The sequence below is a fragment of the Mirounga angustirostris genome, unplaced genomic scaffold (assembly GCF_029215605.1).
Source record: "Mirounga angustirostris isolate CCGP_5_RB_7025 unplaced genomic scaffold, mMirAng1.0.hap1 SCAF_12, whole genome shotgun sequence".
NCBI lineage: Eukaryota > Metazoa > Chordata > Mammalia > Carnivora > Phocidae > Mirounga > Mirounga angustirostris.
Genome location: NW_026991720.1, coordinates 11,486,665 through 11,509,747, shown reverse-complemented (window position 1 = coordinate 11,509,747; position 23,083 = coordinate 11,486,665). Strand labels below are relative to the sequence as shown.

At 43.3% G+C, this 23,083-nt stretch overlaps 1 protein-coding gene and 1 long non-coding RNA gene across 4 annotated transcripts in view; one reads left to right on the top strand and one right to left on the bottom strand.

The window, feature by feature from the left end:
- Positions 1–23,083, top strand: part of LOC135362231 (uncharacterized) — a 248,167-nt gene that overhangs the window by 102,476 nt on the left and 122,608 nt on the right. The gene's annotated exons all lie outside the window — the stretch shown is intronic.
- Positions 3,602–4,681, bottom strand: LOC123836076 (olfactory receptor 10AC1-like). The gene is given in 2 exon segments (XM_045865182.2): positions 3,602–3,869; positions 3,871–4,681. Coding segments are annotated over 2 exon segments (960 nt in total). The 5' UTR covers positions 4,563–4,681.

Below are 23,083 nucleotides of genomic sequence, written 5' to 3'. Positions count from 1 at the left end.
GCTTTTTCTTTTCGGCAGCTGCATAGGATTCCATTAGAGGGATAAACCATAATGTGCTTAACCAGGCACATACTATTATTTAAATAATATCTAATTTTTTTGCTGATCCAAGCAATTTTGACATGAATATTTTTGAACATGCGTATTTGCCCACAAAACAACTACATTGGTAAGGACATACCCGGGAAGTACAGTGATAGGAACAAATGATATGTGCCTTTAATTCTAATTGATATTTAATTGATGTGCCCAGTTCCCCTCCATAGAATTGAACAAATGTGTATTTCCAGCAACAAGGGGGTCCCTGTTTCACCCCTAAATAGTGTGTTTGCCCTTTTGAACATCATCAAAATAAATGCTCAAAATAGCATTTTGAGATTTTTTTTTGCACTTCTCTCATGAGTGAGGTTGAAACTCTTTTCCTATGAGTAAAAGCCATTTGCATCTCCTTTTCTGTGACCAGTCTATCCATACCCTTTGCCCATTTCTTCTTTGTGATTATTCATCTTTTTCTTACTGATTGGCAAAAATTCCTTATGCATTAATGAAATGGGCCTTTTCCATACATTAGATATGGAAGTTTGTCTCTTCTCATTTCATTTTGTTTAAGGTAGTGTCCCACGAATCAAGCTGTTTTATATCTAATTAACAAATTATGTGTTTTGCGTTATGCTTAGACAGTCAGTCTGTCCTTCAGTGCGGCTGTTCCTTGCGGTCCTATGTTGGAACTGCTCTGTTCCTCCTCTGTCTCTTGTTCTGTTCTTCACAGCCATGCCAGTTGCCACTGATAAGCTGGTGAATTCCAAATATGTTTCTCTAGCCCAGATTCTCCTCACTTATACCCACTTCCCAACCATACAGCTCCACACCCCGTGTCAACATTATCCATACTGAACTCACCACCTCCACCTTCTCCTGCCCTCAACCTGGTTACGCTTCCTGTGCGCTCCATCTCGGGGCCCCTGGTCTGTCATCTTTTCCTCATCATCTCTGACTCCTCTTTCTCTTTTATCCCTCAGCAATTTGTAGTAAGTTCTGTTAGATCTACCTTCTAAATAGTTCTCCACCCTGTTCACTTCCCTCCATTTCCAGTACCACTTGCCTGAAATGGGCCAACATTATCTCCAACCCAACATTATCTCCTACCCAAGCTTCCTAGCAAATATACTTTTTGTCATGTCCTTCCCCAGTTCCTTCTTAACACACTAGTCAGTGTTCAGATTGGAACATATCACTCCCCTGCTTGAACATCTTTAATGGCTTTTCCTTCTTTTCCTCCTCCTTGCCCACCCTGCCTTCTCTTTTTTCCTTTTTCTCCTCTTTTTTCTTAGAACGAAGCCCAAACTCTTTAATTTGACTTGCAAGCCTTGTGTGCTCTGGTGCTTATTTCTACCTCTAGCATAATCTCTTAATACTTGAAATACACAGCCCACCCACCCCCCATCCCCACCAATTCGAGTCAGTCCCATTAACAAGCTCCTGGAATGTATAATGGTCTCTTTTGGCTTGGTGCATTTGCACATGCTTTTCCTCTGCCTGGATGCTCCTTTCCCAGCTGTCTTTGTTTGGCTCGGCTATCCCTGCTTGCACTTATGTCCTAACACATCACTTCATCATAAACTTTTACTGATGCCCCTACTACCCCAACTCTAGGCTAACTGCTTTCCACAGGGTCTTGTATTTTTCCCATCGTGGTACCTGTCACCTAATGATGCAATGCCTATTTATTTGCCTGAGTCCCCTAGTAGATTTCAAATTACACATGGGCTTCATCTTCATTCCTTCAATAATTTGGGTTGAGGTGCTAGAAATACTTGGCATTTTGATCACAGTTGAATCCTTAACTGTCAAGTTCTTGGCATGGAACCATCACTCAATAAACAGCTATTTATTGCACATATGGATGAATGAATAACTTCTGGGATTTTCCCAGTGTAACTAACATCTGTACTTAAGGTTTTGTGCCAGTTTATCCCCTTTAATATGCCAAGATATACGAATGTAACATTGTTTAGAAACAGTCACATCAAGGGACTTTATCTTCTCTGTTGGTTTTACATGACAATGTGGATTAGTAATTCTTTAGTAATTAGTGTTAAAGTAGTAATTCTTCCTTTCAATGTCTCCTCCCTGTTTCTTTGACAGCAATATTTCCTCCAAGCTACTGGTGGATTAAAGTTCCTTGGTGCATTTCTACTCTTGTACACAGGCGTATGCTGGACCCGCCCATGCAGAGCTCACTCTAGTTCCTCTTTACTCCCGAGCTATTGGTGAGGAGACAGTTTTTAGCCAAGTGGGCTCAGGCCTTTATCTAGGTGATGGAGGGTAAGAAGTCCCCATGATTCACTGAGCAGGCCCCCAAAGAGGTTTTTTTTTTTAAGTAATGATTGTTTCTGTATAAAAGTAATATCCATTGAGAATGATTAGGAGAAATCTGGAAGATATACAATCAAGAAAATAAAAATCACCCATAATCTCATCACATAGAGAGCGATTATTAACATTTTGGTGAGTGACATCACCAGCTCCATGGTCTCAGTGGCCATCTGTGAACCCAAGTCTACCCTCCTCTGGAGCCTGTGTTCTGGATTACTGGATCTGCCTCAATCAGCATCTTCACCAGTTGGTCCTGACAGCATTTCAGCTCCACAGTTTCAACACAGAAGCTTCCATCACCACCCTCCCAACTTGCTCCTGCTCCCATGTTCTCTTTTTCAGCAAATGGCACCACCATGCACCCAGTGGCCCAGATTAGAAATGCTCCTTAACTCCCCTTTCTTTCACGCCTCCATATCCAGTCAAGGTTCTGCAGTTTTCACTTCCTGCATATCTCTTGACTCCATGTCCCTAATCCCCTGGGTCAGTCTTCTGGTGCAGACTCCATCACCTTGTCCAGACTCCATCAGCTTTCTCCTGGAATAGGGCAGCAGCTCCCCAGACAGGCCTCCACGTGCCTGGATGGCCAGAGTGACAACACAGGAACAGCAAGTCATCAGATCACTCGGGAAATTCACATCCTTCCGCTGTTTACAGGGTCCTTCCCTCCCAGTGTCCCAGTCCCTGTTGGACCCTTTGCTGCTTGGACCATTCTTCACCCTCCGTTTCTGATTGACCTCTACTCAACTTACAGTTCTCCTTAGTCCTCTTTGTTTTTCCAAGAAGTTTTCCTGACTCCCCTCTCCTCTCAGAAAGTCTAGCACAGAAACTCCTTCTCAGGAACCACTCCATCCATCGCCTCTTCACCCCTCACATTTGTCCGTCCGCTCCCATCCGTGAGCCCTTGCGGCCATGAGTCGTGCCTTCTTCATCACCGTGGGCCCCTCAGCCTGCGCGGGCTCGGGTGCACGGGGAGAACCAGCAAGCACTGATGGGGCCACTGTCTGCAGGTCTAGGGCTCTGTACCCCGCTGTCTTTGGCCATCGCTCAAAGGGGGGTGGAGGATGGAGCCCCTGCCGTGGACACTCTTGCAGGTTCTCTTCCCCGAATCCAGTCCTTGAGTCCCCCCTGGTGGCGTTCCTGACACAGACACCCCCCGGCCGCGAAAGCTTTAGGGAGCGGGAGCAGAGCTGCCCCCTCTGGCCTGGTGCCTGCCCGCCTGCCGTCAGGGCTCATCACACAGACCTTGTCCCTGCCGCCCCCGCCCCCGCCCCCTGCGGATGGCGGCAGTGATCTCGCGGTTGCGCAGGCTGCAGATGAGCGGGTACAGCAGCGGCGTGACGTTGGTGTAGACAAGGGCGAGCGTGCGGTCCCGCCGCGGGGAGTAGCTGGACTTGGGCCTCACATACATGAAGGTGGCACAGCCGTAGTGCAGGAAGGTGACGGCCAGGTGTGAGGCGCAGGTGGAGGCGGCCTTGCGCCGGCCCCGGGGGGCGCAGGCGGCGCAGGGCGGCGGCGATGGCCCCGTAGGACAGGATGAGCCGCGAGGGCAGCAGCCGCCGCAGGCAGGCGCCCAGCAGGGGCAGCTGGTCGGCGTAGCCCCGCGTGCAAGCCAGGTCCGACGGCGCCGTGATGTCGCAGAAGAAAGGCGCCAGCAGGCGGGAGCCGCAGAAGGGCAGGTGGAAGACGGCCACCGTGAGCCCCACGGCCACCGCCATTCCCCCGAGGCAGCAGGCCAGGGCCAGCCTCGCGCACAGCCCTGGGGTCACCACTGCGGTGTAGCGCAGCGGGTGGCAGATGGCCACATAGCGATCATAGGCCATGGTGGCCAGCAGGAAGCACTCGGCCCCACCCAGCGCCACGAGCACCTGCATCTGGAGGGCGCAGCCCAGGAAGGAGATGGGGCTGCCCCTGCCGAGGCCGGGCGCGGCCAGGTCGGCCAGGGAGCGGGGCACCACCACCAGGGTGTAACAGAGCTGGATGGCTGACAGCTGGCCCAGGAAGAACAGCATGGGCGGCCGGCTGGGCACCGAGGCCACGGCCACCACGATGAGCACGTTCCCGCCCAGCGTGGCCAGGTGCACGGCCAGCAGCAGCAAGAAGAGCACCGGCCTCAGGTGTGGGAACTCAGAGAAGCCCTGGAGGAGAAAGCCACAAGGCAGGGTGGCATTGCCTGGGCTGTCCATGCACTGGGCTGCCCAGAGGCACCTGTAGGAAAGAAATGGGGAAAGGGAGAGCTTGTGGGTATAGCTCCTCTGCGCCAGTGGTCGAGAAAGTGCTAGATGGAATTTAAAGGGTAGGAGGGAGTAGTGGCTGCAGAGAGGGGGGTAGGGTTCCCGGGTGCATTCCCAGCCTCCCCTGCCCCTTGTTGGTGTTTTATTAACTTGGATAGTTTTGCCTGCCTCCTGGACTAGACTTCTCAACGTGCTTTTTCCAAAGAAGCCTTAATTTTAGGCCCTTTCCTTTCAACCTCTCTCTCCTGACCTCCACCTACAAAGGATTCCCTGCCTTCAGACCCTAGTTATTATTTGGTGGGTCTTGTATTGCCAGGAGTATTATGCTGCTCTCAGCCTTAGCTCCTCAAGGCAGGGAATGTGTCTTTCTGCCCTGCTTCTATTTTCTCCTGCCTGCCCTTTGAGTTGCTTTCTGTGGTGTGTCACAGAATCGCAAAAACAAGATACAGATGAAGACCTTGGCGGTAATCTCATAATTTTAAAAAGGAAAATAAAGCTGGTGGGATGTGTGTAGGGGAGGCTTAACCACTCACAGAAAGCTAGGAACAGAATCTGCTTTCCTGAGGCTGAATCCAGAACTTCCCGTGATCCCTAAGTAGCCATAAAAAAGGGTCACTGGGATCAGTTGTTAATCCACATTGATTTAGCCTTAAATAGAGACGTCTGTTCCAGGTGCTGAAGCAGATACTTAGGCAGCAGGGGGAGTAGTGGGAAGGCCTCTCTGGGTGCATCAGGAACAAAATGTCCCTAACCTTTTTATTAACCCTCTGTCAACGTGAGAAAAAGTGACGTGTATCTGTTCTAACTCGCCTTTCAGAGTTAGCAGTACATTCCACATTTGCTGACTGAGCACAATTTCTTTCTCAGCGTTGCCCGGTGACGCATTTGCAGGCAACATTTGGAAAACTTTGACAGCATGTAGGTTGGCTGCAATTGTTGCAAATCTTTGCAGTGAGGAACATGAGGTGATAAGGACTTTAGGCGAACTGCAGGAGGGTGTTTGATTTTCCAGGAGCTATTAATGGCATCTCTTTTTATTTCCGTATCTCCTCTTTTTATTAACTTTAATTGTAAGCTCAACTATAATTTCCTCTTAGTGCCTCTGAGTCACTGTTGATGACTGATGTTGGAAGTGGAATTTGTGCATGGTTGTTATACCACAGAACACAACAGCAATAAAGCCGGGTTAAGGACAACGGGTAAATCAGTGGAAGAACTGGATTTTTGCTATCTAAGGCTCCTTTTTGAGAGGAGAATTTTGGTGGTTTATATTTATCAGTATCACTCCATGTTCTTTCTTGTCATCTGAGGGGAGCACCTTCAAACACGAGGGTGGGGTCTTTTAGAGGAGGAGTGGGGTGGGGTTTGGCATGGGTGGTAAGAGGGGAGTCACTTCCCATCTGTTTTAGAGCCCTTACATTTGTTGTTGTTTGTTTGTTTGTTTGTTTTGGCTGGTATTTATCTGTTGAGCCAATTTAACAAACCTGTGTTGAGTGCCTCTTCCTTGCCAAGTGTCGAGTGTCTTAGCTGTATGTGGGAACAAGAGGGAGAAGCCTGGCTGTCCTGGAGACTCAGGTAGGCTGAAACTGTGGAAGTACCCACCGTGGTCCTCTCCACTCTGCCTCGGCTTGCCGTTCTCTACTTCTTTCTTTTCATCTCCTTAAAGAAGCAGGGAGGGGGGCAGAGAGGCAGAAGCAATCCTGTTCTTTTTCCTTGTGTTCGCACTGTGCAGAAATGATAAGAAAGTTTGGGCGGGGACGCCAGTAACTACAAGCTCAAGGTGCGTCATGTTTTACAAACAAGGCTGTGGAAAGCAAGCCAGGTAGGTTGATCCAATCAAATGTAGACTGAGGAATGTTTCTACTTAGTTTGGTGTATTCAGGAGCATTTATCATAAACCCTAAGAATGTATGTTAGAAATGTCTTTTATTGGGGGGCGGGTGGCAGGATGGGGGGCAGGGCAGAGACACTTTTCAAACTCAATGATTTGATTGAAAATCCAGCTCCACCCTAGTAGGAGCTGCAGAGGGAAAACACTACAAGGCCTGCCTGAGCCACCTTTCTCCCCAGGGGCAGAAGGGCAGATATTCTCATTTCCGGGTGATTAATAACACTGACAATAACAGCTACACTTAAGAGACTGGTAGGTCCTTGCTCAGAAGGACTTTACACATTTAACTCACTTAATCCTAGTGACTCTTAGTATACTCATGATGAGGTAGGTAGACTCTTAGTCTCCCCATCTTACCAACAAGGAAATTGAGGCCTAAAGGAATTAAATGTCATGTAGCTGGTTAGTGCTAACGGCAGGTTTTATACTCAAGCAACCTAGCCTCTCATAGTTCATGGTCATATCCACTACACAGTCTTCTGTATTTATACCTCTCCTAAAAAATCCTCTCCACGTAAGACACACCCTACCCCTTTCCCCATATCTTCCACTGTCCCTTGCCCAGAAATTGCCTACACTCTTCTAGGCATTTCTGTCTTCAGATTTCCCTTTGCTGACATTTCTCTTGAGGACATGTAGATGTGAGCAGTAATACAGATAACCTCAGATAGCAAATCTAAAAATAATTTCTCCTTAGCTTTGACATTCATCACTGGTATTGTTATTGTTCTGGCAGATCTGCCTTCCTAATTGTGTAAGGCCCCATGGAGCACCCACAGACTCATGGCTGGCTGGTGGCCCAGGACATCTGGATGTGGCTGGAAGCCTCACTGGGCTGGGGTTACAGATCTGGGATTTGATTTTTGCTGTGCAGAATAATGAAAATGATCTGTAATAATGATGTTTTGAAGTCATTTTAATAGTCAATCAAAGCACGTCTAAAAAGAGATTGGCCAGTGAGAGCTTTGAGAGGCAGACAAGTCAGGCCCCTCTGGGTTGTAAATATTCCATAAGAACTGGAATAGAGCTTAGAGGTCAAAGGTCCAGATCCTCCTGTTATAGCCAGCGAGGCCCAGAGAGGTCACATAACCAGCCTGGGGTCTCACTGCTGTCTGTAGCAGAGCAAGACCAGAGCTCAGGTCTCACAACTCCTGGTTGATGGTTCTATTTCTGCCAGAATTGTCTTTCAGAGTAGACCTGAGCCCACTGATCTAGTATTATTGTTTACAAAAGCACCAAAAGAGAGGTCACAGAAAAATTAGATCGTTGTCTCCCAGGGACTTAAATATAGAAAATTATAAATATGCATGAATTTCCCTAACTTGACTTAATAATCTATCATGGGCCTCCGGTCTATGAATTGATACAAATTGTTCTGCAATGTATTTTCTTCCAGTGCTTCCTTTTAGGAAAAATACATACTATATATTCAAAAGTTGGGTTTTTTTTTTCCTTTTTAAAGTCCTCTGTGAAGTAGGAAAAGTGTGTGTGTGTGTGTGTGTGTGTGTGTCCCGTGTCGTTCCCCCCCACCCCCCATGTAAAATTTTGCTTTGTTATTTGCTGAGTTTGACTTGGGATGGGGACCAGTCACTTAACACTTCCAAAGGCTTGCCTCCTCACTGTCAGCTGGGGTTAACAAAGGAGAGGCATTGTGCGGATTCCCAGATAGTAGCACAGAACCCGGTGCACAAAAAGCCTGGAAAGCATTCTTCTCTTATCTCTCTTCTCCACGATTGATGGGCTTAGGTCATATTTCCTCCGGATACTCATCTTTCCACCAAGCAAACCTCCTCACCTCTTGATTGTGTCCTTCCGGGTGCTTTCCCACTTTGTGCCTTCTCTGTCTTTCTGGGGTCCTAGAAGCAGGGTGTTCATAGCATTCTGGCTTTAGGAAACTCACAGGGAAATAAGTAGACATAGATGTGGATAAGTCTGTCTGTCTGTCTATCTACATATCAATCTATCACCATTATCATCATCACTCTCCCTCTCTCTTTCTACTTCTTTTTCTTTTTTTTTTAGGTTTTATTTATTTATTATTTGACAGAGAGAGACATAGCGAGAGCAGGAACACAAGCAGGGGGAGGGGGAGAGGGAGAAGCAGGCTTCCCGTCGAGCAGGGAGCCCGATGCGGGGCTCGATCCCAGGACCCTGGGATCATGACCTGAGCCGGAGGCAGACGCTTAACGACTGAGCCACCCAGGCGCCCTCTACTTCTTTTTCTGTTATGTTTCCTATTGCTTTTCTAAAACTGTACAGACTATGGAAGAAGACATCTATAGGTTCAGACTCTGCTGCACCCATTCACCAGCCACATTACCTCTGTCTCCCTGATCCTCAGTCTCTCAATAGAGATGGTGTCTAATTCATAGGGCTGTAGGGAGAAATAGGCACACTGCAAAGAAAGCCCACAAGAGAGTGCCAGGCACAGAGTGGGCAGCAAGAGGTGGTTATTCATCGTATCATTATTATAAAACAACTTCTACAGTATCGTGTCAGCCTTTGGGCTCTGTCTGCCTCTGGCAGCTATGATTACCGTAAGCATAAGGCTTGTCCTTGGTTTAGGACCACTAACTTGAAACTCATGAATTTACCTATACATGCATTGTTATGTATTTTAAGTTTAGATTTGTTTTCTGGAATAAAATCCCTTGAATTAAAATGCATTTACCGGGCGCCTGGGTGGCTCAGTTGGTTGGGCGGCTGCCTTCGGCGCAGGTCATGATCCTGGAGTCCCAGGATCGAGTCCCGCATCGGGCTCCCTGCTCGGCGGGGAGTCTGCTTCTCCCTCTGACCCTCCCCTGTCTCATGCTCTCTCTCTCTATCTCATTCTCTCTCTCAAATAAATAAATAAAATCTTAAAAAAAAAATAAAATGCATTTACCATTTTCTTGTTCTAGCACACAAACATATCTTTTGGTGTTGTTTTTTGTTTTTGTTTTTGTTTTTCTCATCAGTAACTTCTTTACTCAGAGGAGCTAAATACCATCTCTGGATGTGGAGATGCTTCCTTCTGCAACCATTCACAATCAAAGCCTTGACCCCTGGGATATGTGCCTCTTTTGCAGCAGGACTTCTGTCTTGTGACCAGTTACTTAGACATGATGAGGCATCTACTGAGTCCTTGCTGACTAAATTTGGTGAGATAGCTTGTCAAAGGCTTTTGAAAGTCTAAATAAAAGAAATCCTTTGTTGGTTACTTGTCAGCATCTTTATCCCCTAAAAGCATTTAACTAGATTTAATAGAGCATATTTTCCTTAGACAAACATTCTTGCTTTTCCCCATTTATGTGTTTTCTGAAGTGTTTAGTGATTTTACATGTTATAAAAATTAGAGAGGCCATTGCTACTTTCTGTGTCTGCTCTGGAGCTTTTCTCAAAATGACAGTTCTGTGGGCAGTCTTCAAGCTCTCGAGCTCTGGCTTAATATGTTACCTTGGGTTTTGCGTTTTGGCCAACATTTTCTCCTCAAGTTTCCTAGGAATTCAGAATCACAAAATGTGTGCACTTGTGTTTAGAGCTCCCTGAATAGATGCCACTGTTAGTTATTTTTTTCCCCCAAAATCAATTGTGGGATTAGGGCTTTGAGTAAAATATCATTTCGGGCTTCCTGCTCTCTTTCATTTTCATCTGGAGAGGAGCTTTGAACCGTACAAATCTAGGAGTCCCACTGATTTTAGAGCCAGCTCTCTGCCTTTGATGCTTTGAAAGAAACTCCCGCTTGAATGCAGCAGCCCCCATTTAAAGTCAGTCTCTGATCCAGGCTTCTGCCAGAAGAAGAGGGCTGTGCTTCAGAAAAAAGCACTTTCATGTTGAACATCAAAATTGTCTGGCGAGGAGACCGTCCCAGCGCGAGCACTGTAAAGGTCAATGTTATTGCACATAACTGCATGGTCATCCTACCGTTACCATTTGAAAAATATTCTAGGTCTCACGACCAGTCACCTTATCTACTGGAAAAAAATGTTGCGTCTTTGCTCTAGGGGGAAATTAGTTCGTTTTCAAAATTTATTTATTTATTTTTAAGTCAGCTATCATTTTCCACGAAGTCAGTTTTAGTAGGTTTAAAAATGCTTTTAATTTCTGAACTGCATCTTGTGGTACAAAACAGCAGGAGGGTTCCCTCAAAAACCCAGAAGAGCCTCCTTCTTTTTATTTATTTATTTATTTATTTATTTATTCATTCATTCATTCTTATGTTAATCCCCATATATTACATCATTAGTTTTAGATGAAGTGTTCCATGATTCATTGTTTGTGCATAACACCCAGTGAAGAGCCTCCTTCTGAAAGCTGCTGTTTTGGTCCTTGTTGGTCACAGCCTGAGAGCTAGAGCTCAGTGACAGGGCAAGGCAGCTGCTTGGATGAGGAAGTCAAGGCAGCCTCAGTTTTGCCAGGGTAGTTTCATGATTCATTAAAATGAAAACAAAAAACAAAAAACAAGAAAACAAATACTGGTGAGAAAAAAAATGTTCCTGTCCTGGGCCAGCCACCTTCTAGAAGAGAACCCTGTTAATGTCTTCCGAACACTGCCTCAGAAAGCCATGGGCCCCTCAGAAAACCGGTCACCTGCAAGAGGTGTGTGCATAATTTTGGCTTCAGGAGATCTTTCCCATGGGGCACACTCCCCACCATCCTACTCCCTGCCTCTCAATTTCCAGAATAGATGCCTGTCATTGCTGAGAAAGGCAACAAAGATTAGATGAAATGAGCTAGAATGCACAGGATTTAGCCAGCCCAAGGGTGGGCTATGATGACCCAGGTCTTCTTCAAGGAAGGGTCCCTGTGGTTGGTGTGGTCTGAAACCTGGGGAATTAGTTCTTTGACAAGGAAGGGAGAAATACACGGAGCCATTGATAATACATGACAGGGGGTTTTCATGTCCCGTGGAGCCAAATAATTATTATGGATATTATCTTCTTGAATACTTTCTATTCTGCCTCTGAGAAAATAAATTATTTTCCTTAGTTTTATTTCACATATTGGAACATATGGAAACAACATATCATTGGATGCCTCTTGCCATGAGAACATGTGTTCACTCGAGAAGACAGACTCTCCCACTTTTAGATGGGAAAGCTGAGGCAGAAGAAATGCATTTGGGTAAATTAATTGGATAAAAATAGAAGTAGAACCTAAAATTCCTGGTATCTGCAGCTGCCTGATGTTCCTCACACCTGACTCCACTTCAGTGCATCCAAGACTGAAGGGTTTCACAGAGTGCTTTGAGCATCGTGTGCCCTGTGACTTAATGATGTGGGGCACTGGATCTGACCTAGGGAGGGTGGTAGTATGGGAAAAAATTCTACTCTAACATTTGGTCTCTCTTTTGGGCAAACTTAGCTGGGAAGTATTCTGATTTCCTTATTTCCATATTATTTTTTCTAAAGATTTTATCTTTAAGTAATCTCTACACCCAACGTGGGGCTTGAATTTACAACCCTGAGATCAAGAGTCGCATGCTTCAGGAACTGAGTCAGCCAGGCACCCCTCCATGCTTTTCTCTTGGTGTTTCTTTCTCTTCCTCTGCCCACCTACCTTGCAAACACTGGGCTTCTCCTTACCTGGGCTCAGGAGAGGGATTACCTGGAGATGCAGGGGAGAGGAGACTCAGCTTGTAGTGACTGGAGGTTAGAGAGATCACAGGCACAATGAAAAACAGGAGGCTACAGAGTTGCAGTAGGCAGTTATAGAGGAGAAGGAGGGCTTGGAAAGAGGAGAAGAGATGCGGAGGCTAAACAAGAAACCTGGAAGGGTTTTCCACAGTAGTTTCTGATTAGCTGTGTCTGGTGGGTTCTAGAACATTGGCTTGCCTTATATCCCTGGAGAGGTGGGGGCAGTAGGGAGGAGAGGAGTATACTAGTCCCTTCCAGAGGGAGGACAAGAGCCAGAGCATCCTGTGATTAATCCACTCACCACAATCCCTCCTATACTGTCCAAGAGGAACAACTCTTCCGGTCTCATGCGGCCCACTTGCCCAGAGTGCTATCTGTCCCGTTGGTACCCAGCACTTTCCCTAGAGTGTGCCTTGCTCCTCTCTTGCCATGGCAGTTCCCATCTCTGCATGCTGGAGCAGGTGGCAGCTGCAGAACATGTAGTGAAGTGTCAGGTGCCTGGTAGGTCTCAGATGTCTTAATTTGTCCAATGGCTAGGGCAAGGGAACTGGCTGTTGAGATGCATGAATGAATCTCCTTTCTTAACTCTCACACATGTGCAAGGACGCAGGAAACTGCACTAGGAAGCCTCCACCATGGGATACACACACCCCTGGAGTACGAATTAGGCAACTCTGGCAGGTCCCTCTGTGTTTGGGAGCTGAGGAATTGCTCTTGATTTTTTTGGTTATTATCCTGCACGTCTATGTGTGCATGTGTCCTGCCATCACAGGACCCTAGAGGTTATCTTTTCTCATTCATTTACTCACCAATTTATTCATTAATTCAACAATTCAGCATGTTTATTGAATACCTACCATGTGCCAAACCTTGATTTAGGTATTGGGGTGTAGATCCTGTCCTATTGGAGCTACATTCTAGGGAGGAAATTGACAATAACCAAATTAGGTAAATTATATAACGCATTCAAAAGTGATAAGTCTAGTGGAAAAAAATAAAGGAGGATAGGAAATGTGAGGGAAGACATGCAATTTTAAATAGGATGTTTGAGGAAGGTTTTAGTGAGTAGGTGACATTTGATGCAAAACTTGAAGGAGGTAAAGAAGTGAATCATGTGGATATCTGGGGGAAGAACATTCCAGGCAGAAGAATTAACTAGTCAGAGGTCCCAAGGCAGGTGCAGACATGGTGTGTTTGAAGTACGGTGAGGAGGCCAATGTGGCTGGGGTGGAGTCCGTGAGGACAGAGTAGTGGCAGATGAGGTCAGAAAATCAGTGGGTGGTCAGGGGGTGGTGCCTTATAGGCAATTGTGAGAACTTGGCTTTTGTTCTTTGTGAAATGAAGAGCCACTGGAGGCTTTGAGGACTGGAATGCTATAAAAGGATCCCTCTGGCTGCTTTGTTGAGAATAGACTGTAGGGGAGCAGGGTGGAAGCAAGGAGATCAGCATTACAGTGATCCAGGTGAGGGAAAATATGACTTGGATTAGATGAGCAGTAGAAGTGGTGAGATGTGGTTGGATTCTGAATATGAATATACTTTAAATGCAGAGCCAGCAGAATTTCTTGGTGGATTGGATATGGGGTGCGAAAGAGGGATCAGAATGGCTTATTTTTCTGCCTGAGTGACAGGAAGGATCAAGGTGTGAGATGAAGAAGGCCTCAGCTGCAGCTAGTTTGGGGGAGGAAGCATGATCAGAAGTTCAGTGTGGGTTATGTTAAGTTTGAGATACCTACTAGATGTCCACGTGGATTTGTGTAGTTCATGGGGGTTCATGGGAGAAGTGCCACTTAGATGTATAAATTTGAAGTAGTCAGGGGCGCTTGGGTGTCTCAGTTGGTTAAACATCCAACCCTTGATTTTGGCTCAGGTTAGTGAGATCGAACCATGCATCGGGCTCCATGCTGAATGTGGAGAGCCTGCATGGGATTCTCTCTCTGCCTCTCCCTCTGCACCCACCCCCCCAACCTCTGCTTGTGCTCTCTCTCTCTCTCAAAAAAAAATTTTTTTTTGAAGTCATCAATTACAGATGGTGTTTAAAATCATGAAACTGGGTGAGATTAGTTAGGGAATGAGTATAGTTAGAGAAAAGAAGGAGTCCCCCAAACTGAGCCCTGGGGTATTACAGTGTTAGGAGTTTAGGAAGATGAGAAGCCAGAAAGGGGGCCTGCAGGGAGGTAGGGTCCTATGGCCTCCATTTTTCAGCCCCGGAAATCATCTACTTGTCTTCTACCTACTTCCTGGTGTGCACATCTCCATCATATAGAATATTTACATGGAAAATGATTCCATGATAGAGTAGAATGACTTCCCCGGTTGATAATAAACAATTATCACAATTCCTACATACTTCTTATGTTAAGAGTGTGTAGTTGGATGGGAAGCAAAGGGTCTTATTCCTTCCATTTTCCCTTCTTCATAAAGTGTAAGGAGCTACACCACAGACTGGAAGTGAGGGCAGAATCCAAACCCCATGAAGAAGGAAAGAATTGGAAACAGGGGCACCTGGCTGGCTCAGTCAGTAGAACATGCGACTCCTGATCTCAGGTTTGAGTTCGAGCCCCACATCAGGTATAGAGATTACTTAAAAATAAAATCTTAAAAAACCCCCCAAAACTTGGAAACAAAATTCTGGGTTCTAAAATTCTAGGTTCTTATCCCAAATTTACCTTTGTTTGTTTGTCCAAGCCTTAGTTCACGTGACTGAATATAAGAATATTACTATAATCTGTGTCTAATTAGCAGATTGTTTTAAGATTTCATTTGCTCTTTAACAGCTCTAGGGGGTAAAATTGAATAAAAAGAACTGTACACATTAAAGGATACAATCTGGTGTTTGGACAGATGCAAATACCCATGATACATCACCATAGTTAAGGGAACAGACGTATCTGACACTTCCCAGAGTTTCCTGTTTTCCTTTGTTTTTGCGGTATGAACACTTAACATGAGATCCACCCTCTTAACAAATTTTGAAGTGCACAATACACTTTGTTAAGTGTAGGGACGATGTTGTACAGCAGATCACTAGAAATTACTCATCTTGCATAACTGAAACTTTGTGCCCTTTGAATAACAACTCCCCAATCCCCCCACACTCCCAGCCCCTGCAACCACTATTGATTTCTCTTTTGCTGTGAGTTTGACTGTTTCAGATTCCTTCTGTAAGTGGGTTTAAACAAACTCATATTTCTCTTCTTTTTTATTTTTTAAATTTTATTTTAGTAAACTCTACACCCAACTCATGACCCTGAGATCAAGTGTCGCATGCTCTTACTGACTGAGCCAGCCAAGCGCCTCTTAAACAAACTGATATTTCTCCCACCTTAAAAATCTCTCTTGATCCCATTTTTTCACCTAACTCCCACTTTTATGTAGTCAGAAAAATTCCTAAGGAGTTGTCTGTCCTTGCGTCCTCACCTTTTATTCTCTCTTTAATATCTTTTTTTTTTTTTAAGATTTATTTATTTATTTATTTGACAGAGGAAGACACAGCGAGAGAGGGAACACAAGCAGGGGGAGTGGGAGAGGGAGAAGCAGGCTTCCCGCTGAGCAGGGAGCCCGATGCGGGGCTCGATCCCAGGACCCTGGGATCATGACCTGAGCCGAAGGCAGATGCTTAATGACTGAGCCACCCAGGCGCCCCTTATTCTCTCTTTAAAAACTACTTTACTGAGGTATGGTTGACACAAAAAACTGTTTTGAGATTTTAAATGAGATCTTACTTATGAAAACATTTTGTAAATTCTAAAGTACTGCGTAAGTGCCACTTACAATTATTATATTAAAGAGCTATGATCAATATATTTTCCAACATAGAACTCTACCCCCACTTCCCTGGCACTGAGCTTTCAGAATGTAGAGTGCACTCCCATTTCCCATTCTTTTTATGTGCATAGTTTCCCAGTAAAGTGAGAGGCTAATGGGAAGGGACTCTGTCTGAACAGGTCTCCTTAGTGATCAGGACTCGCAGATGTGATGATGTCATTCACAAACAGCAGTGTGGTCATGGTTCAGAGTTTTGGAAACAGTGCCAAGAGGAACTTGGACATAATTTTCAGGATGTGTAAACTCTGCGCTAAAGCAAAGGTTACCAAAGACAAGGAGTTTGGGGTTTTATACACAATGTTTTCTTTGGCTGTAGTCTGGCTTTATTTGAAGAGTTGTGTCAACATAGGGAATTCTCTACTTGGGCCTAGGGATTCCTCAGGGTGGTGGTGCCTCTGTCCCCTCTCAGAGGGTTGCTGGGAGTTTTCTCAGACTTGGAACCATGTGAGATCTGTGTTTGAACAGAGACTGGAAATACTTACATCATCTCCACATTCCTCAACCATTTGTCATCTGATTGCAAATCAACTGGTGAGATGACAGTGGAGAAGAGGTTAGTTAAATTATTGAGTTTGATGAATATCTATGGCCCTAAGGGGAAAAAGTTAATTTCTTTTGGGGCTTTGCATTTTTTCTTTTGGTAAATTTATAGAAATACTGATGATAGAAAAAGCGCAGTAGAGTAAACCTAAAGTATCAAAAATAACCTATAATGATACATATGAAAATCAAAGACATAGAAAAGAAACAAAATAGAATATAACCCAAACCTTAAGTTTATTTACTAAAAATTCCAAGAAGATGGATAAATTTCTAGAATTCTCACCCCAATGAAAAATGAGAAAAGATACATATGAATTTAAAAAATAAAAAGGTAGAAATTAAGATAGATACAGTAGAGATTAAAGATAATAAGAGAATATTATTAAGAAGTATTTATAGAGGGGCGCCTGGGTGGCTCAGTTTGTTAAGCGACTGCCTTCGGCTCAGGTCATGATCCTGGAGTCCCTGGATCGAGTCCCGCATCGGGCTCCCTGCTCGTCAGGGAGTCTGCTTCTCCCTCTGACCCTTCCCCCTCTCATGTGCTCTCTCATTCTCTCTGTCAAATAAATAAATAAAATCCTAAAAAAAAAAAAGAAGTATTTATAGACACAATGGACACACATGTGAAAATAAAAGCTCAATTGGCTTAAGAAGAAAAAAAACTTGGAAAGACTTATAATCATTGACACTGAATTACTATTAAAGAGATAACCTCTTTGCCCTTCTCACTACTCCCATGGAAAATAATTTTAAAGATGGATTTTACCAAACTTTCAAGGGACACATGATGCCCATATATTAATGTTTTTCATTAGGAAATGAAATTAAGTGGCCATGGTTCCTCTTGGCACTGTTTCCAAAACTCAGAACCATGACCATTTCATTAGGAAATGAAACAAAAAGAAAGAAAAACTGATTTTATGAGGTTTGCATAACCTAGACTAAAAAATCCTTATATTTATGAAAAGTATACACCAGTTTTATAGATGAAAACATTTTTTAACATTATCCACGGAAATTGAATGTTTTTAAAAAACATATTTTTACCCAGTGACAGTTTCCTCAGGAATACAGGGATGATTGAGCTTCAGAAAATTTATGATTCACTGTCATAATGGCTGGCCAAAGGAAAAGAGAGTCATCTCAGTACACATGAAAAGAAAAATGATGAAAGTTCTTAGAAGTTAGAAGTAGGAACTTTTAAGTTTCCAGGACAAACAAAAACTAAAGAAATTTGTGAACACTAAGTGAGCCCTACAAGAAGTATTAAAGGGAATCCTTTGAGTGAAGAGAGAACCCAAAAGTAACAAAGACCAGAAAGGAACAGAGACAATCTACAGACATAGTGACTTTACAGTTAAAACAATGGCACTAAATTCATATCTTTCAATAATTACTCTGAATGTAAATGGACTAAATGTTCCAGTCAAAAGACATAGGATGTCAGACTAGACAAAAAAAAAAGACCCATCGATATACTGTCTACAAGACACTCAGTTTAGATCCAAAGGCATGTCCAGATTGAAAGTGAGGGGGTGGAGAACCATTTATCATGTTAATGGACATTAAAAGAAAGCTGGGGTAGTGATCCTTATATCAGACAAACTAGATTTTAAATCGAAGACTGTAAAAAGAGATGAAGAAGGACACTGTATCAAAATAAAAAGGTCTATCCAACAAGAAGATCTAACAATTGTAAGTATTTATGCCCCTAACTTGGGAGCAGCCAAATATAATATAAACTAATTGATAACAAAATTAAAGAAACACATTGATAATACAATAATAGTAGAGGACTTTAACACCCCACTTATAGCAATGGACAGATCATCTAAGCAGATCAACAAGGAAACAAGGGCTTTGAATGACACACTGAACCAGATGGACTTCACAGATATATTCAGAACATTTCATCCTAGACCAACAGAATACACATTCTTCTCAAGTGCACATGGAACATTCTCCAGAATAGATCACATACTGGGTCAAAAACCAGGTCTCAACCAGTACCAAAAGATTGGGATCATTCCCTGCATATTTTCAGACCACAATGCTTTCAAACTTGAACTCAATCCCAAGAGGAAATTTGGAAAGTACTCAAATACATCGAGGCTAAAGAGCATTCTACTAAAGAATGAATGGGTCAACCAGGAAAATAAAGGGTTTAAAAATTCATGGAAACAAATGAAAATGAAAACACAACGTTCAAAATCTTTGGGGTGCAGCAAAGGCAGTCCTAAGAGGGAAGTATAAAGCACTACAAGCCTTTCTCAAGAAACAAGAAAGGTCCCAAATGTACAACCTAACCTTATACCTAAAGGAGCTGGAGAAAGAACAGCAAATAAAGCCTAAATCCAGCAGGAGAAGAGAAATAAAGATTAGAGCAGAAATCAATGAAATAGAAACCAAAAGAACAGTAGAACAGGTCAACAAAACTAGGAACTGGTTCTTTGAAAGAATTAATAAGGTTGATACCGAAAAGCAAAGAGAAAGGACCAAAATAAATAAAATCATGATTGAAAGAGAGATCACAACCAACACCAAAGAAATACAATTATAAGAACATATTATGAGCAACTATATGCCAATAAATTAAGCAATCTGGAAGAAATGGATGCATTCCTAGAAACGTATAAACTACCAAAACCGAAACAAGAAGAAAGAGAAAACCTGAACAGACCCATACCCAGCAAAGAAATTGAATCAGTAATCAAAAAGCTCCCAAGAAACAAGAGTCCAGGGCTGGATGGCTTCCCAGCAGAATTCTACCACACACTGAAAGAAGAATTAATACCCATTCTTCTGAAGCTGTTTCAAAAGATGGAAATGGAAGGAAAACTTCCAAACTCATTCTGTGAGGCCAGCATTACCTTTTTTTTTTTTTTTAAAGATTTTATTTATTTATTTGGGAGAGAGAGAGAGAGAGCATGAGTGGGATGAGGGGCAGAGGGAGAAGCAGACTCCCCACTGAGCAAGGAACCCAACATGGGGCTCAATCCTGGGACTCTGGGATCATGTCCTGAGCCAAAGGCAGAAGCTTAACTGACTTAGCCACCCAGGTGCCCTGAGGCCAGCATTACGTTGATACCAAAACCAGACAAAGACCCCACCAAAAAGGAGAATTACAGACCAATATCCCTGATGAACATGGATGCAAAAATTCTCACTGAGATACTAGCTAGTAGGATCCAACAGTACATGAAAAGGATTATTCATCAGGACCAAGTGGGATTTATTCCTGGGCTGCAAGGGTGGTTCAACATCCACAAATCAAACAATGTGATATATCACATTAATAAAAGAAAGGACAAGAACCATATGATCCTCTCAATAGATGCAGAAAAAGCATTTGACAAAATACAGCATCCTTTCTTGACAAAAACTCTCTGCAGTGTAGGGATAGAAGGAACATACCTCAATATCATTAAAGCCATATATGAAAACCCATAGCGAAGATCATCCTCAGCAGAGAAAAACTGAGAGCTTTCCTCCTAAGGTCAGGATCATGACAGGAATGTCCACTCTCAACACTGTTGTTCAACATTGCATCAGAAGCCCTAACCACAGCAATCAGACAACAAAAAGAAATAAAAGGGATCCAAATCAGCAAAGAAGTCCAACTTTTACTCTTTGCAGACAACATGATGCTCTATGTAGAAAACCCAAAGATGCCAGCAAAAAATTGCTAGAACTGATACAGGAATTCAGCAAAGTCACAGGATATAAAATCAATGCACAGAAGTCAGTTACATTTCTATACACTGACAATGAGGCAGAAGAAAGAGAAATCAAGGAATCAATCCCATTTACAATTGCACCAAGAACCATAAGATTACCTAGGAATAAACCTAGCCAAAAAGGTAAAGGATCTGTTTTCTGAAAACTATAGAACACTTATGAAAGAAATTGAGGAACACACAAAGAAATGGAAAGACATTCCATGCTCATGGAGTGGAAGAACAAATATTGTCAAAATGTCTATGCTACCCAAAGTAATCTACACTTTCAGTGCAGTCCCTATCAAAATACCATCAGCATTCTTCACAGAGCTGGAAGAAACAATCCTAAAATTTGTATGGAACCAGAAAAGACCCCAAATAGCCAAAGTAATGTTGAAAAAGAAAATCAAAGCTGGAGGCATAAAAATTCTTGACTTCAAGCTGTATTACACAGCTATAATCATCAAGACAGTATGGTACTGGCATAAAAACAGACACATAGATCAGTGGAAGAGACTAGAGAACCCAGAAATGGACCCTCAACTCTATGGTCAACTAATCTTTGACAAAGCAGGAAAAAATATCCAGTGGAAAAAAGACAGTCTCTTCAACAAATGATGTTGGGAAAATTGGACAGCCACATGCAGAAGAATGAAGCTGGACCATATATTCTCGTATATGGTATTCTTATGCCATATACAAAAATAAGTGCAAAATGGATGAAAGACCTAAATGTGAGACAGGAATCTATCAAAATCCTAGAGAAGAACACAGACAGTAACCTCTTTGACCTCGGCTGTAGCAACTTCTGGCTAGGTACATTGCCAGAAACAAGAGAAACAAAAGCAAAAATGAACTATTGGGACTTCATGAGATAAAAAGCTTTTGCACAGCAAAGGAAACAGTCAACAAAACTAAAAGGCAGGGGCGCCTGGGTGGCTCAGTTGGTTAAGCGACTGCCTTCGGCTCAGGTCATGATCCCAGGGTCCTGGGATCGAGTCCCACATCGGGCTCCTGGCTCAGCAGGGAGCCTGCTTCTCCCTCTGACCCTCTCCTCTCTCAAGCTGTTTCTCTCTCGCTCACTCTCTAATAAATAAATAAAATCTTAAAAAAAAAAAAGATTTAAAAAAAACAAAACAAAAAACTAAAAGGCAACCTACGGAAAAGGAGAAGATATTGCAAATGTCTTATCAGATAGAGGGCTAGTATCCAAAATCTATAAAGAATTTATCCAACTCAACACCCAAAAAACCAAAATATCCAGTCAAGAAATGGGCAGAAGACATGAACAGACATTTCTCCAAAGAAGACATACAAATGGCCAACAGACACATGAAAAAATGCTTGACATCACTTGGCATCAGGGAAATACAAATCAAAACCACAATGAGATACCACCTCACACCTGTCAGAATGGCTAAAATTAACGAGTTAGGAAACGACAGATGTTGGCGAGGATGTGGAGAAAGGGGAACCCTCTTACACTCTTGGTGGGAATGCAAACTGGTGCAGCCACTCTGGAAAACAGTATGGAGGTTCCTCAAAAAGTTAAAAATAGAACACCCTACAACCCAGCAACTATACTGCAAGGTATTTACCCAAAGGATACAAACATAGTGACTTGAAGGGGCACATGAACCTCAGTGTTTACAGGGGCAATGTCCATAATAGCCAAACTATGGAAAGAGCCCAGATGTCCATCAACAGATGAATGGGTAAAGAAGAGGTGATATATATAAATGGAATATTATTCAGCCATCATAAAGAATGAAATCTTGCCATTTGCAATGATGTGCGTGGAACTAGAGGGTATTATGCTAAGAGAAATAAGTCAGTAAGAGAAAGAAAAATACTATATGGTTTCACTCATGTGGAATTTAAGAAACAAAACAGATGAACACAGGGGAAGGGAAGAAAAAGAAAATAAGACCAAAAAAGAGAGGGAGACAAACCATAAGAGACTCTTTGCTATAGGAAACAAACTGAGGGTTGCTGGAGGGGAAGTGGGTGGGGGGATGGGGTAACTGGGTGATGGGCATTAAGGAGGGCACTTGATGTAATGAGCACTGGGTATTATATGCAACTGATGAATCACTAAATTCCGGGGCACCTGGGTGGCTCAGTCGTTAAGCTTCTGCCTTCGGCTCAGGTCATGATCCCAGGGTTCTGGGATCGAGCCCCACATCGGGCTCCCTGCTCGACGGGAAGCCTGCTTCTCCCTCTCCCACTCTCCCTGCTTGTGCTCCCTCTCTCGCTGTATCTCTCTCTGTCAAATAAATAAATAAAATCTTAAAAAAAAAAAAAAGAATCACTAAATTCTACCTATGCAACTAATAATACACTGTGTGTTAATTAAATTGAGTTTAAATTTAAAAATTCACACACCATCAAATCATGTATAATGATGTATAAGCGTGAGAAAGAAGGGCACCTGGTTGGCTCATTCGGCTGAGCAGATGACTCAGATTCAGCTCAGGTCAGGATTGATCTCAAGGTAGTGAGATTGAGCCCCACCTCGGGCTCCACACTGGGCAGCAAGCCTGCTTAGGATTTCCTCTCTCCCTCTCCCTCTACCCCTCCCTGCTTAAAAAAATGTAAATTTTGAACTAAGGTGGAGAGAAGAATGGATGAGTAACTCTCCTGATATTATAATATACTGCAAAGCTATAAGTAGTATTTGTATAACAATAAATGGACATACAGTACAGACTGACAGTCCAAAAACATGTGTTTTTTATGTAAAGTCAGTAAATGATGGTGATGCATCATAAATCAGTGAAAGATGCTTTAATTTTAAAATAAGTGTTTCAGAGAAGTAGGTTTATCATCTGACGAAAAATCAAGTAGATGCTCCAGATATACCAAAAAGATGTAAAAT